Source organism: Geotrypetes seraphini, chromosome 3 (genome assembly GCF_902459505.1).
Source record: "Geotrypetes seraphini chromosome 3, aGeoSer1.1, whole genome shotgun sequence".
Lineage (NCBI taxonomy): Eukaryota > Metazoa > Chordata > Amphibia > Gymnophiona > Dermophiidae > Geotrypetes > Geotrypetes seraphini.
The window spans coordinates 201,935,018-201,951,262 of NC_047086.1; the positions used below are offsets into that span (position 1 = coordinate 201,935,018).

At 41.4% G+C, this 16,245-nt stretch overlaps 1 protein-coding gene across 3 annotated transcripts in view; it reads left to right on the forward strand.

Annotated features, from left to right (window-relative positions):
• The window catches only part of LOC117356327 (ATP-dependent 6-phosphofructokinase, muscle type-like), a 240,359-nt gene extending 224,761 nt beyond the window's left edge, over positions 1-15,598 (forward strand). For all 3 annotated transcript variants that reach the window (XM_033935393.1, XM_033935395.1, XM_033935394.1), the window contains 3 exons: positions 1,671-1,770; positions 2,227-2,332; positions 13,756-15,598. In XM_033935393.1, coding sequence (XP_033791284.1) covers positions 1,671-1,770; positions 2,227-2,332; positions 13,756-13,903 — 354 coding nt within the window. In that variant the 3' untranslated portion in view covers positions 13,904-15,598. The remainder of the gene's footprint in view (positions 1-1,670; positions 1,771-2,226; positions 2,333-13,755) is intronic.
• The last annotated feature ends 647 nt before the right edge of the window (positions 15,599-16,245 follow it).

Below are 16,245 nucleotides of genomic sequence, written 5' to 3' on the forward strand. Positions count from 1 at the left end.
CTCCCTCCTGGATATGGGTAATTGGCAGCTGTGGTTTATATTTATTTGACTTCTGATATTGTGTCCAATTACAGTAATAGACTTTCTCAGTGGTTAACAATACAATGTAAAAACATTAGGGTGGAAAGGAAACACAATGAAAGATAGGAAAAAAAGTTAAAACAACAGCAATAGCTCTCTTCAGCTATCCAGGTACATGCATTAGTTGGAGCAAGAGATGAGAGATCTGAGAATTAGTTAAATACATCCACAAATAGGAATGTTTTCTATTTATTTAATTGGCTTTATTTGATACATATATTTTATTCTGAAAATGAGCATTCCTCCTTCTGTGAAGAGCTTGGCAAAAGTAATTTCACAGTTAATAGAAGGATTGTAAAACCAGGAGTGGCTCAATCTACCCCTGGTAACTAGATATCAGATGGTTACCTTTGATTGAAAAAAAAAAGACTTTAAAGACCTCTGGGTTATTAAATTTAAAAATTCCTACTCCTTTCTTGCTGGGGTTTTTGGGTATGGATCGGGTCTCATGGTGTGGGTTTGGGATAGGGTGGGGGCTTGGGCTTTGGAGTGGGTGGGGATTGGGGGGATTCTTTGGTTGGGGTGAAAATGTGTTTGATGGTACGTTTGGTGTTCGCGACCTTGTTGTTTTGTCGTGCTGTATTGTATATTTACTGCTGGTGTGCCAATAAAACATGATTTATACTAAATTTAAAAATTCCTTATAGGTGTGTCTTATTTACAAAATTAGCTGAGTGGTCAATTAGTTCTAACTGTGGTTTAAAAAATTAATTTTAGAGTTGCAAAAACTTCAACAACATATGATAGCATTCTGTCATGTGAGCCAAAAATGTTAGGGTTTGATACTGAGAGAGGCCAAGAACTGCATAAAGTTTGAACCAGTGCTTAACTTTATGCATATATTCAGTGGCATAGGCCTTTATGTGCATAAACATTGACCACATTGATGCTGATATGCAAAAATTAGACTTCTTTTTCACTGGCATAGCTTATGTGTCTAAGAGTTCTATGCAGAATGGTTGAATTTTGTGATTCTGTGTTTAACTTAGGATCCACCCTCAAACTCCCTCTCGCTGGTCTTACACCTAAGTTTATGAGGATAGCCCATGATGGCACCTTCTCTGTATAAAATTATTGGCATAACCAGGGCAAATTTTTTAAAAATTTTAGTTATTTACCCCCCTCCTTTTACAAAACGCCAGAAGCGTTTTTTAGTGCAGACCGGCACACTGAATGCTCTGCACTTCTCCTGACAATCATAGGAACTCGAGTGTCGGGAGCAGTGCAGAGCATTCAGCGCACCAGCCTGCACTAAAAAACACTTCCATGATTTTGTAAAGGGGGGGAATGGGTTAGTGAAAATCAGCATCAAATGGCATAAGTCTTGTTAAATATCAGGCCCCAAATTTCCTCCAATCATAAAAAATTTGGGGAAAAGATAAGAATAATATAGATAAATTGTTCATTTCTTTCCTAGCTATTGTATACGTGAACTTTTTGTTTGGGATGATTGGTACAATTTATACAGATAGCTACAAACACTCTTTATTATTTTGTTAGTCTGCCCTGGGGAAGTTGTTATTCATTTTAATATACTTTGTATATCTACTGAAGAAAGAATAAATTAAAAAATGTTTTCTGTGTCACAGGGTGGTACACCGACGCCTTTTGACAGAAACTTTGGCACAAAAATGGGAGCCAAGGCAATAAATTGGATCACTGGGAAGATTAAGGAATGCACCAGACACGGTGGGTCTAATTTTGTAACAGGCTGTTTAGGTTGAGAAAGCAACAAGACATTTATTCTAGCATATTTGCTTTTATAAAATATTAGGAGTAAACTAGTAGAAATTGTACCTAGATTGAAGCTATGCACATAAGCACCAACATCACAGAATAGTTGGATGTGCCAAACACAATACAAATTACCTCTCCCTGGACACAAAGAAGGAGCTTGCTCAGCACCCACTGATACCCACAGAGCTCATGGACATTTATGCCTGCTTAGAATCATATGTAAATGCTACTACATAGAGAACACACATAAATCACAACTCTGCCTCTTGTTCTGCCCAAATTTTGCTCCAGATTACACCTACATGTAACCCATGGGGTAACTTTTTCTTAAATCCCTTTTTTCACCCATAAAACTATCCACACTGTATTCTGAACCACAGCACTTACTGACCCTGTGTTCTCTTACAGGACGAATTTTTGCCAATACTCCAGATTCAGCCTGCCTGTTAGGAATGCGCAAGCGGAGTTTAGTTTTCCAACCTCTAACTGAACTGAAGGAACAGACTGACTTTGAGTAAGCTTTGACATTCTCTACTGCAGTTCTCTAATCTAATGTGAAATAATTCTAAAAAAAAAAAAAAAAATTGTCATGTCATATCTAATCCCAATATTAAAGTTCTTTTTCACTGTTACTACGGTAGAAAAATATTTGTAATAACTTTTTATTCTTGTGCACCCTGAGGTTACAACTTCTCTACTTGGCACAACTTCACTCCCCTGCTTTGCCCATTGTAGTTACCCAGTACTCCAGAGGTGCTTTTAACCTAGTAAAGAGTGAGTATAGCTTTTTGATAAAGCTTTTCTCAAGAACATACAGAGTTCAAGCATACTCCAAGGACCACTGAGTGAGTTTTTGTTCTCTTGGCCTTTTTTGAGAACAGAGTCGACTATAACTGACTGGTGTGGTAACTGGTGCATCTCAAATCCAATAATTTTCTCAACTCTGTACAGTGAATCAGGCTTCTTGTTAACCAGCTGCATAGAGAAAATGTCTCCCACATTCTCCTATTTCCCTTCTGATGGATGCAGTAACGAACAGTCACAAACTATAACTAATTCAAAATAGAAAGTTGAGATACTTTCTGCAGATATACCACATTAAAATTGTATTAAACGCTCTCAGAAATATAGAGTCTTAGTAGCAATAGGGCTGCTAGAGAAAGCTGTAGTCTATTGTAGGTACAGTCTTTTTTTAAAGGTGCATTACAAGATCTCATGAACTTCACAGACCATACAAGTCATTTCAAATAAAAAGATGTTTATCATCAAAAGCTCATGTACTCCTGTATCTTATGGTAGTTCTTTCAGAAGTATTTCAAGGTAAAGAAACGCTTCTTCCTCATCCTACTAGACCAATCAAGATAAATGGGTTTAAGTCTCCATGCCAGCAGATGGAGACAGAGATTGTGTCATTAGGGAACTTGGCCAGTATTCTTTGTCTTTTCAGCAGACTATGGCACATGTTGGTCAAATGAAGCAGGACTTAGTCTCTTTGGACCCACTCTAGGTCTGTAGGTGGAAACCTCTTCCCCTGTTGAGGATTTCTCTTTCCTGGTTGAAGGTTCCCAGGGCAACAGTCAGGGAAAAAGGCAGGCATAGAAGAGGTGGCAGTTAAGAACATAAGAATTGCCGCTGCTGGGTCAGACCAGTGGTCCATCATGCCCAGCAGTCCGCTACGCGGTGGCCCTTAGGTCAAAGACCAGTGCCCTAATTGAGACTAGCCTTAGGTGCGTATGTTCTGGTTCAGCAGGAACTTGTCTAACTTTATCTTGAATCCCTGGAGGTTGTTTTCCCCTATAATAGCCTCCGGAAGAGCATTCCAGTTTTCCACCACTCTCTGGGTGAAGAAGAACTTCCTTAAGTTTGTAGCTTTAGAGAGTGCCCTCTCATTCTCTCTACCTTGGAGAGGGTGAACAACCTGTCTCTGTCTACTAAGTCTATTCCCTTCATTATCTTGAATGTTTCGATCATGTTCCCTTTGTCTCCTCTTTTCAAGGGAGAAGAGGCCCAGTTTCTCTAATCGCTCACTGTACGCAACTCTTCCAGCCCCTTAACCAGTATTCCAGGTGGGAGTGTACCATGGCCCTGTACAGTGGCATGATAACCTTCTCTGATCTGCTCATGATCCCCTTAATCATTCCTAGCATTCTATTCACCTTTTTCTCAGCCACCACACATCGCGTGTCGGCTTCATCGACTTGTTGATTAGTACTCCTAAGTCTCTTTCCTTGGGGGTCACTCCAAGTACCGCACCAGACATCCTGTATTCGTGTATAATATTTTTGTTACCGACATGCATTACCTTACACTTATCCATATTAAACCTCATTTGCCATGTCGCAGCCCATTTCTCAAGCGTATTTGTCATGTTGCAGGTCTTCGCAATCCTTCTGCATCTTCACTACTCTGAATAACTTTGTATCGTCTGCAAATTTAATCACTTCGCTCGCCATACCAATTTCCAGGTCGTTTATAAATATATTGAAGAGCACGGGCCCAAGCACTGAACCCTGCGGCACTCCACTCCACTCATGACGCTTTTCTAGTCCGAGTATGTCCGTTTATCCCCTCTCTCTGTTTCCTATCCGCCAACCAGTTTTTAATCCACATGAGTATTTCACCCTTGATTCCATGGCTCACAATTTTTCAAAGCAGTTGTTCATGCGGGACCTTGTCGAACGCCTTCTGAAAGCCTGCCTGAATCTGAAGGCAGCATAGCCTGCTGATAAGCTTTACAACTCCAACTCCCCCAACCTTCTGAACCAGGCCCCAGTTTGTCTAACACTGTCCCTGCCTGCAGCAATAATGAATGGCACTGAGGTGAAATTTTTAAAATATATGTAGCAAGTATGAAATCTCTGCATTGTATAGATTCTCCATGGCATTGGTTCAGCTGATCATGATGGTGCCAAGATGTTTGATTTTGATGTTGTACAAGTTACTCCAAGGAAAGGAGAGCTTCTCCATTAGATAACCTTTCCTTAACTGTTTGACAGGGAAATTACTGAGGCCTTTCTGCTTAAGGTAGAGAAGAAGGTAGAGGCCAGGAAAGCATATTATTTGACCTCCACCCAAGCTGTGACAGTATTCATTCATTGCATCCTTCAAGAGGCATGGGTAGATATACAGGAGACCATTTTCTCTGTATAACTGGTTAACTAATTCCCTATATAGAGTTCAGAAGATTACTACTCTAGTCAATTATAGATGAACCTGCTCTCAAGAAAGCCAAAAACATAATCAGTGGCCCTGTAAAGGATGTTCATACTCTGCACATTCTTTGGAGAAGGTTTATCAGAATGCTGTGCTCATTTCTATTTAGCTTCTTACTAGCTAGTTATGGGCCAGCCCAGTCAGAACATTCTGGAAGAGGTAGAAGGTATGTCAGACTTTCCTCCTCAGGAGAATTAATTAATAGTACGAGAAACATGACAGCTTTGTCATTTGTGGATAAGGGTAAGGAATGCAGTGTTTTCAGGATAGCAGCATTAGCTTCTGCCATGGGTGCTGGTATAGCAAAAGCTCACTGACATGCTCTGCAAGGGAGAAATAAGGTCCAGCAAACAGTGATCATACCCTCTTTGCAGCCACTTGGGACCCACCATTCACGTCATCCAGAAGGTGTAAGAGTTATTAATAATAATAATAACAACTTTATTCTTATATACCGCCAACAATCTTGCGACTTCTAGGCGGTTTACAATGAAGAGAAACTGTACAGACAGCGAATTACAGAGTATAGCATTGAACATCTAGTGATAGTAACAGGAGAGTTACAGGGTCTGTGTATTACACGGTTTCACAATGAGTAGCATTATACAGTCGACGATATTCAGAGCATAAGTAGGAGAAGAGAAAGGAGATTGCGCTTTGAGTTACAAAGGTGCAAGACTGCGAAGGTGAAAAAGATAACATAAGATGTTGATGAGAAGTAAGTTGTTAACTTGGTACATTTGAACGAAGGACGGGCACCAGTGGGAAAAACTGGTTACAATTAAAGATAGAAATTTTGGCAGAAGAGGGTAGACGGTCTCCTTGGGATGGGAGGAGGCTCCGATTTTAGGGGAGAAGTCTGGTTAGGTTATAAATTTAGATATGAAGGAAACACTTCCGCCCAACAATCATGGTTCAGCATCTCTCCCCTCTGCTCTCCAGTCCTACTTCCTGCTGCTGCCTCCATCCCCATGACCAGCACTAGCCCCAGAGATCCTTTGAGCCTCTGCACTTAGACTACTGCTATGTCCTTCCCCCTGTATGGATTTCTGCTTGGTTTCCATGGGTACCTTAAACCTTTTACTTCAAAAAGGTAGACTGCCTTTGTACGCTGGATCTGAAGGGAATTTATACCACATGGAGATACATCCAAGTCACAGGGAATACAGTAGTTCAGGTTTGTAATAGGGGAAAACCACCTTCAATATTACATTCTGCCCTTTAGGCTAGAGCCAACACTGCTTGTATTCATTAAAAGAGCAATTCCATAATCCAGTGCTGACATTTATGCGCACATTGCACTGAAATCTCTAGAATACTAGTGCGTAATGTGGGTAGTTCTAATAGGCTAACTTAATATTTGTTATTCTGCGAGTACTAACTTAGTTTGCAAAAGAGGGTATACAAATGGGTGGGGCTTCCACTTAAAGATGCAGCTTACAGCATAGTGTAAGGTTTCAGATTTATTAAAACTTTGAAACATAAATTTCAGAGTGGTTTATAATCATTAAAAACAGATTAAAAGAAAGCCATATGTTAACTTAAAATGACCAAATTGTATGCTAAACTTGGTTCTCTATGAATGTCAGCCTAAGACTATCTAACGTTACTGTACACATGTAAATTCATAATCCATTTGTCTATGCATTATGTATGTCAACCTTGTAACCTGTTCTAAGCTTTTTGGGGAGGACAGATATAAAATGAACCAAATAAATAAAAGTGGAGAAGAGAGAGGATCTCCATTCTATTGTAGATAGTGTAGCAATTGAGCAATAGTAGAAGATTGGGTAAATACCTGTATCTTTTTCTAACAGCCTAAAATGGTACTTGATCTAAAATCCAAAAACCGTATGGAAAAGAGGAAGTTTTAAGAGCAGAGCAAAAGATTGGGTAGATAGTTCTAACTGGAGAGAAAGAGGAAGACTTTCATAATGTTAAACCTACAACACTGAAAGCCTTAGTATGAATAGAGTCAAAGCAAATTTGACAAATTGAGGGGATAATGAGAGAGTTGAATTGAGAAGACCTTAATGACCTGGAAGGAGCTTACAGAGACAGATAGAGAGAAAGATAAGAAGGAGTATCTGAAGAGCAGATTTTGTGAACCTGCACAAGAATTTTAAGTGATACAGTAAGTAATGGCAGTCAATGTTATTTGCACAAAAGAGGGGTAACATATTTCCCAAGTGGTCCTGGACGTACCCCCTTGCCAGTGTGGAGTCAGGATATCCACAATGAATATACATTAAAGAGATAAACACTCCACTGGTAAAGGAGTACTCCAGGACCCAATCTGGAAAACATGTGTAAGTTAGGTCCCTGTATTTCTGGTGTAACTGCAGATGTCTAATGGTTAGGTGCACTGATACCAGATTGTGCTAATATTTTCTAGTGGAACTGGAGTAGCCAGATTCCTTTATATGAGAATAAACTCCTACTGTGTGGCCAGTTAGAAAATTGTCCCCTCGTTAAATGGGCACCTTCTTTTAGGGGTCCTGATATCACCCAGGGAGCACCTATTCTGTAATAGCATGTGAGCATCCAGATATTGGTATAGAATATTTTTGTAAACTGCTATTGGCACACCTTACATTTAGGCACCTGGAATTAAAAATCAGCCATTGACCTAGTGTAACTATAGGCACTTAAATACAGTAAAGGTGCACATAACCTACAGTATTTTGGTAAGGTGTACACCAAATTGGGAGCCCCTCCTTTGCTCTCCTCATTTGTATTCTCCCCTTTCATTTACACACTAGAGCACTTTTGTTGAATAGGGTGCTTAATGTATGTAAGTGCTAATGATCACAGCTAAGCAAATAACACACCAGACATGTAATGCAAAAGAGTTTTAATTCAACCAAAACATGGCTGTTGCTCTGCTGTGCTTGCATCACAGATTATTTGCCTCTCCTACATCTTTGGTGCTAATTATCCTGCATTTACACACTCATGGCATAGTTAACCACAGGCACCTACTTATAGAATTGCTGTTTATAGGCCAGATTGAGTGGTGCTCAAAAATCAGCACTCAATGATATGTTATGATGAGCACTCAAAGATAAGTGCCATTATAAAAAAGAATAGAATACTAATTTTGGTGCCCAGAGCACCAAGACTTACACCTGCTGAAACAAGGTATAATCTGGGCATCCAGTTTGAGTGCACATCCCTGATATCCTATAACACTGCGCACACATTTTAGGAACGCTCCTAACCCACCCATTCACCTGCCATGGGCACGCCTCCTTTTGGTTCACATACTATGGGATTTGGGAGCACATTGTTATAGAATAGTGCATGGGAGGAGATGCATGCAAATTCAAATTTGTTCCAATTAGCACCCAATTTCAAATTATTGGCATTAATTTGCTTAGCCAATTTAGTTATGCACATATCTTAGATTGGCACCCAATTTTGGGTGCCATATATAGAACATGGAGGTATATGTCCAACTATGTTAACACCACATCTATTCAAACTGCAGGTGCACCTGTTTTTCCAGCTAGATGATTGACTGATCAAGAGAATATCTCAGAAGGGAACTTGTAGAATCAGTGGCTTCAGCTGTCTGTTTGTATCACTAGAGCTCACCATAAGTACCCCAAATCCCATGTCAGCTTAACAGGAAGTTACTGGAACCATGTTTGATTAACTTCCATTAAGGCACTAAGTTCACCTGATCTGAAGTACTAACCAGGAAGATTTTGGCTTTGATGGCAAAAGCTTCGGTATTCAGAGTCAGTTAGCTTCAGACCTTAATGACTCATTGATCCTACACAAAGTTTTTTTTAGCAGTAGGGTGGCTTTACACATGGATCTTACCTTTCCTGCTGTACTTCAACATTTTTTTCCAAATTAATCTTTATTAAAAAATTTTTCCCAAAACAATGAACAAGCAACTGCAACAAAGCACAAAAGTCTCAGTTCTGCATACTTCCAACATTTTTACCCAGGCCATGTGTTTACAGAGGTGAATAGGCCCTGCATACTATTGATTGCAAAAGAGTCTTAATTTTTTATTTGGAGAGGACTAAAATTGTTGGAAAATCGACACAGCTCCTTATTTCTTTTGACTGCAATAAATTTGGCACCTTAGACTATTGCCCTGTTGTACAATCCCACTCTATTCCTTTACAAGTGGGTTACACATCTGATGTCAAGAGACTGCTTGTAGGAAGCCTCATATACATAATTATTCTGACCCTCCCCTCTTACCTCAGGATTGCCCTCTGTTCACCAGTTGCTTTCCTACAAGCAATACAGTAGGAGCCAGTCTTTTCTACTTGTGTTTGTTTCCTTCTACTCAGTTTCTTTACGCATTTTGTGCCCTCATGCTGCAGAGTTTCCCCGTAGGAACAACTCTGGCTGCAGGGGATCGCAGACTTTAAAGGTAAAGTCTGCTTCCGGGAGGTTGGCTTCCTTGCAGTGCTCCTGCCTGGACAGCCTCATTTTCAGATTGGGGATCAAGGAGCATTCCCTTAGGAGCTGGCTCACCCCAAGTTTGTCCACTAGTGGGTTTGAATGTACAATATTTTGAGGATTTTTGTTCTTTTCCAGGGCTATTTTCTTTTGAAAATTTCTCCCACAGCAGCCATCATAGATTTTCTCTATTTTAATTTAAAGTTATCTTTTGCCTCTACAAGCTTTGTTTTTGCAAGAAAACTCCTCAGATGGACTCCTCATGGCAGGATACTTTGGATTTATGCCCCGTTTGTGGTGGATGGCTGGCTGGCGAACAGCCGTGTTCTGCATGCTGTGCGGCATAGGAGGGGGATGAGATTTTATTGGCCTTGGTTCTCTTGAACCCTTTGGGGGGTCCTGCTGCCCAGTCCGTCCGTGACCAGTCGAAAAAGTCAAAGTTGGCCCCAGGGATGACGTGCTCACAGCCCCGGCGAAATGCAGCTGCGATTCAGCGTCAAAGGCGAAAAAATCCTCTGATAGTTTCCAGATAGTGGCTGCTTCTCTGGATGAGGGTTTCCACCTCATATTTTTTTTTAAGATGCTCTTCAAGGCTTATCTAGACAAGAAAAAGGTGCCAAATATGCCTCCTATGGCGTCTTTACTGGTGACTAGGGTCCCCCCTTCCCAGAGCATGGGTCTGCAGTCTGGAGTCCCCGAGTTGGCAAGGGACGATACGCCAACTGATGACATGGATGATCCAGATGATTTAACCATGCCTTTGCTTATGCAGGCATGCACCTCCACTGTGGGAGATGTAGCTGCGCTCATGGATCTCCATGATCCTGATCTGGGAGATGCTCAGGACCTGGGAGAGGACCCCACTGTGCAACGACTCTTCAAACTCTCTGCCTTGATTGGATTGATTTCCAAATCCCTCCAGGAGTTGAAATGGGAGGTTGTTCAGTCAGCAGTGGCGGAATACTTTCTCTTGTGAGTAGCACAAAGCCGCAGTCTTCGTCCTTTCCTGGACATCATAAAAATGCTCACAGATCACTTGGATGCCCCAGAAGGTCCCCCGAGAGTGCCTAGGGCTATGTGCAAACCAAAGGCAAAGGAACGCTTTTTTGTTTGGGAGACCCAAAAGCTCCGTTCTAGACCCCGCCCCAGACCTACTAGTTTACATGGGATTTTAATATTAGCTTATTTGCATGGTCGGATTGAGGAGTGAGCGATTGTGTAGAAAACCAGGCTGTAAGCCGTTTTCTACATCGGGTTGGCAAAGGCGATCGTCGCTAAAGCTGTTAAAATAGGTTTAGCGATGATTGCTTGCTTTAGTGCATTTGAGCCTTTAGCTCACAACTTTACAAATGAGTAAGGCATATAGAGGCTAAATGAAATCAGTGGTTTTGGTTTCAGCTAAACCAAATCTGCGGCTCAGTTTTGACCAGAACAGAGTTGCAATACACCCCCCCCCACCATTGCATCCCCAACCCCCAAACCGGCCCACCCCCAGCTCCACCTGCCCTCCCTGGGCCTATCTTCTAAAGGCCCTGGTGGTTTAGGGGATTTTTGTGGATGGGAACATCCTGCATTGCTATCCCCCTGTGGCTTCATGTTCAAAATGGCCGTTATGACTTCTCATGGCCACCATTTTGGAATTGGGAATAGCATAAGCAGGAGCAAGGGGAGAGCCTGCATGAGGAGCTGGTGGGCGGCCCTGGAGAGGGGAGACATGTTTCTTCTCAGTGAGGGAAGCTGGCTTGGGAGGAGGTGGCAACAGCAGCTGGTGGGAGTGGCACGTTTTCAGTTCTGAATGAAAATACTATGGCATTTTTCCAAAACCCAAATTTTGGTTCAGTTTTGGTGCTAAAACCAAAATTCAGCTGGCCTCTACTGGCATGCTTACCAGTCTTTTTGTGGAACAGAATTAAAACCTTTCTGAAGTTTAGATAAATAATATCTATTCTACCTCCCTGAGCCATAGCTTTTCTTGAATTAAATTTGTCTAGCATCTATTCCAATTAATAAATCAACTAATCAATCCTTATGGATAAACTCCAAGATTAAAATCGGCGGAGCCCAAGTCCTTTGGAAGAACTGGATTATTGCAGGCATTCCAACTCTGAATGATGTTATTTCAGATGTAAATTGCTTGAATTTTCACAACTGCAACATAGATTTGGTCTTAATAAATCACAAAGTTTTAAATGGTTGCAGTTGAAGCAGGCTATTCAGGTGGGGTTCCCTGAATGGAAGAATCTAGAGTTCCTATGCTTCCAAGCAGACTTCCTAGGACATCAAGCCGCATTGTGGTATAAATTATTATCTGGATACTTGAATAAAAAACCAAAATGTGGTCTTAGAGACATTTGGAGCATTGAAATTAAGCATCAGATTTCTGCATCTCAATGGCCACGAATTTGGTCTTGGAGGATGAGATGTACAGTGTCAGCATCTATGAGGCAAACTTGGTTCTTTTTGTTACATAGAGCGTTTTGGACCCCTGTTCGTTTACAAAAATTAGATAGTTCTAAGTCCAATATCTTTCAGCTACTATACCATGACCAAGTCACCTGCAACAGTACTCCTCCATTGGTCTTTTTCATCTCTGCCAAGATAACTGCTTGGCCAGTGCCACCTTGTGGCCCCAGCCACACGCTTGCATTCTGCAACATGGCCGCCACTGCCTCTTGTTCTGGCCCAGCTGTAACACCCTCCTGCAACACCAAAGCCTGCAGTTCTCCAAACTCCTCTTCCACCTACCCAGAGGCAGTCTCCCCCCGCAAGATGTAGGTGCAACCACAGTTTAAAACTCACAGCTTTTAAGTCACTGCCATGCTGCCCAGATAACCAGCAGCTTCCAAGGGGACTGCTTCATATCACTTGCAAGCTGGCCCATAAGCACTGTGGCCTTGCAATCTCAGCTGGAAAACTTCAGGACTGGAGGCTTCCACCTAGCACCCTCTGGAGATCAGTGACAATGAGGCCTATAAGAAAACTGAAAGACAAGGGGAAGTCCAACACTTGAAAACCCCACCTTGAAAATCCCATACAGTGCATCATGTCCTTCTTCTCACTAGGATCAATTCCATCTACTGCAGTCTCAGAAGCCCATCCCCTGCTATACAAGGGGGGTGAGGGGATCAAATGCCTATAAAGCTCTCCTTTATTTGCTGCAGAGATTTTTCAGGTCACTGCATCCCTCCTCACTGCCCCCCCCCCCCCAGAGTACCCTCCCCCCACAAAAACAAACAAACAAACAAAAAACTTGGACACCCTCACAAGCTGATGTTCACTCTCTCAGGACTCACTATGCCTATCCCTCATGCTTGTCCATGCAAGCTAAAGGAGCAATCTGGGAAAAAGCAGATGAAGGCTCCTTGCCCTGGACAGCCTACCCACCCACATTCCCTATGAGGGTTCGTTATAGACAGTAGGGAAATATAGCCACACTTTCCCACCCTCTATCCCCCTTGATATAAATTAAATAGAGTTGTGAGGGTGCAGTCAGCATATTTATGAGCTCTTAGAAGTCAATACAACTACTCAAAGCCCCAAATAGCCAACCACTCAATCACTAAAGGCTTCCTACATAAAACACACAGTGAGTGTCTGTTTTAATTAGGAGAAAAGGGCTCTCAGAAACCTGCTCAGAAACTGGTAAAAAGAACTTAATCTGAGACTTACCAGTTCCAGATTTCAATCACAGAACCCAAAAAAACTCACAAATTAAGGCACACTCTGTTTGCTAATAATTTAGACTAAATACTTTTACTCTCTGTCAGTGTGTTGCTAATAATTTAGACTAAATACTTTTACTCTCTGTCAGTGTGTCTAGTAATTACTTTTTTTCTTTTCTTTTTCTTTTTGTTGCAAATACATTCAAACTTGTCTTGTTTACTATCTGCTAGCTAATGTTCTACTGCAAATAGTTAACATACATATTTAAGTATACTTAAATCACACATTAGTTGTGTGACAGACACTAAGCAATAAGCTGGTGGTGTACAAAACAATTAATGCAGCTGTTAAACTCTATTACCACACTCTTATGTGAAAATCTAGCATATATGCACTTATCTTTGCAAAACAGCCGTATTCCCAATGGAGCCCATTTTGTCTATCATCTTACAGACTGTAAACGCTAATCTTGCTATGGCGATCAGAATGGCCTTCCATGTATGAAAACCACCCAAATAATCACAGTCATTTTTAAACTAGAATGAGATATTTTTCTCTATAAATTGGGTAAAATTAAATACAACTATCTTAAAGCATATTTGAAGACAATTCACTATTTTCACTTCTCTTTTCCAGGCACCGCTTACCCAAAGAGCAGTGGTGGCTAAAGCTCCGCCCCATCCTAAAGATTCTGGCAAAATACAACATCAGCTTGGACACATCGGAGAAAACTCACTTGGAACACATCACTCGCAAGAGAGTGTCTGCCGAGACTCATATCTAAAACCCTTGTGGGGTTTACTGTGCCACCTAAGTACCTGCCATATGCTCTTATCTTATACAGCACTTTATACACTGCTGGGGATCCACAGAGATAGGTTATGTGCTCCTTTTCAAAAGTATGGTTCAGGTGACCCTGGTGGTTTATTCTAGAACATTTCAGCTCATTTCATTTCAGTACATTTTTAGCAAGTGAGATTACTAGCTAACTCCAGATCACAGAGGGACAGAAAGGGCTAGTTCTGGGTTTTTTCCTATTCTATTATGCATTCAGAATTGTAGACCTACTTTTCTTAAGGCACTTGGTGCAGCCAGTGACCAGACCATGATGGTTCAGTTTGTCCTTGACCTGGAGCTATCTGGTAATTTCCGACAGAAAGAGCAGGTTATGTACACTGCTGTTTGAGATAATAAGTGCTTATGTATGCAGTAAATGGATGGTCATTTTTTTCACTGTGTTGGAACAAGATAAATTCCATTTGCAAATGTTTTTCTGAGCAGTGCTGACATTAAGGGGGATGGAACCAGGGCACATATCCCAATCCCTTATGCCACAAGAGTCCTTAAACCTGCTTGAAGTAGAAAGGGGCACAGCCTGCTGATGGACTATGTCGTCCCCCCCCCTATACCCCCCTCCCAATATTTCCTATAGGCTCCTGCATGTTTAACACTGGTAATAGGATAATATTTGCTGTCCTCTTATCAGATCAACTTTACAGCAAATAATTAAAAAACAAATTTTTCACTGAGAGATCACTCAAAATGCTTTTCAGCACAAATAGGTTCTTACAATGTAAAATGAATCACTGCTTGCCATGTAATTTCATTAGAATTGAGGAATTTTTATTTTTAATTTTTTAAATTTTGGTTAGAACCAAAAAGAAGACCTAATGCTATATACATTTACTTATAGCTTACTACTTTGTAGAACACATTTCAGTGTTCTTACCAGAAATTTTTGTAGCCAGGTGGCATGAAGGAGTAGTCAGGTGCAGGTGCTGCATTATAAAATTTTTCACTGACCCCCTTTTACTAAGCTGCAGCAGAGGTTTCTACTGCAGCCCAGAGCGCTAAATGCTCCAATGCTCATAGGAATTCTATGAGCATTGGAGTATTTAGCGCTCTGGGCCACAGTAGAAACCTCAACCATGGCTTAATTTAAAAAAAAAAGGGGGGGGGGTAAGTTAGCAGGTGCTCATTAAAATCAGCCAGATGGTGTGCCTATTTAGCAGGTCATTTGAAGAACACTGCACTTGTGGCTTTTATTCTTGATCTGTAGTCATTGACAAAAACATGTATTGAATACTTACTTTAGTTTATTTGAGAACAAACCTTAGACAGCTCGAGCTGAGTTACAATTTAAAAGAAAACAGAATGCACATTATAAATATTCAAAATATCAAAAGAGTAAAATAACATAAAACAAATAATAGTAATATAAATTAAACCTAACAAACATCTGACATTCTAAAAGAAAAATACATTGTACATAAAAAAATAACAAATTAAACCAATAATGAATAAACATAATTATAAAACAAATAATAACATCAATAAACCTAACTGACATCAAACATTGTAAAATAAAGCCGTCACTTACAACTAAAATAACCATTATCCCAGGACAAGCAGTCAGGTATTCTCACTAATGGGTGACGTGATCCAACGGAGCCCCGATGCGGACGCTTCTTTGAAGAAAACTCGAAGTTTCTAGTCGCCTGAACCGCGCATGCACGAGTGCCTTCCCGCCCGATGCACCGGGCATGTCTCCTCAGTTCTTACTTTTCTGCGGAGCCGAGAAGTCCATCTTCGACTCTGCGCAAAGTTCCTTTGCTTGTGCCTTCTAAGTCCGCGGTTTTGATTTTAATTGATTGTAATTGCTGATTTTCCTCGTGTTTTATTGTTTTTTGTTTTTTTTTTAATTTCTTCTTACCGTTCGACTGGGCAGGCCACATGGCCGCAGCCCCGCGGCTTCGATCTTGCGGCGGAACTTTTTTGGCCTATGTCCCAGCCTATCACCGGTTTTAAAAAGTGTGACAAGTGCCAGCGTGCGATTTCACTAACGGACCCTCATCAACACTGTGTTCGGTGTCTCGTGCCTGAACACATCCCGAAATCGTGCCGGCCTTGCTCCACACTCACCGCATGTGCTTTCAAGCGCCGTTGCGTCCTGTGGGAATCGCTCTTCATGGAGTCCTCGACGGAGCCATCGACCGCAAAGGGACCCGCACTTTCGATATCATCCGCAGCCCCACAGTCTTCCACCTCTGCGGCGCCCAGTCTCATCAAGCCCGCCTCGTTTGTCCTGGCTCAGACTCCAGTGCCTGCTGTGATGCCTTCCTCAAC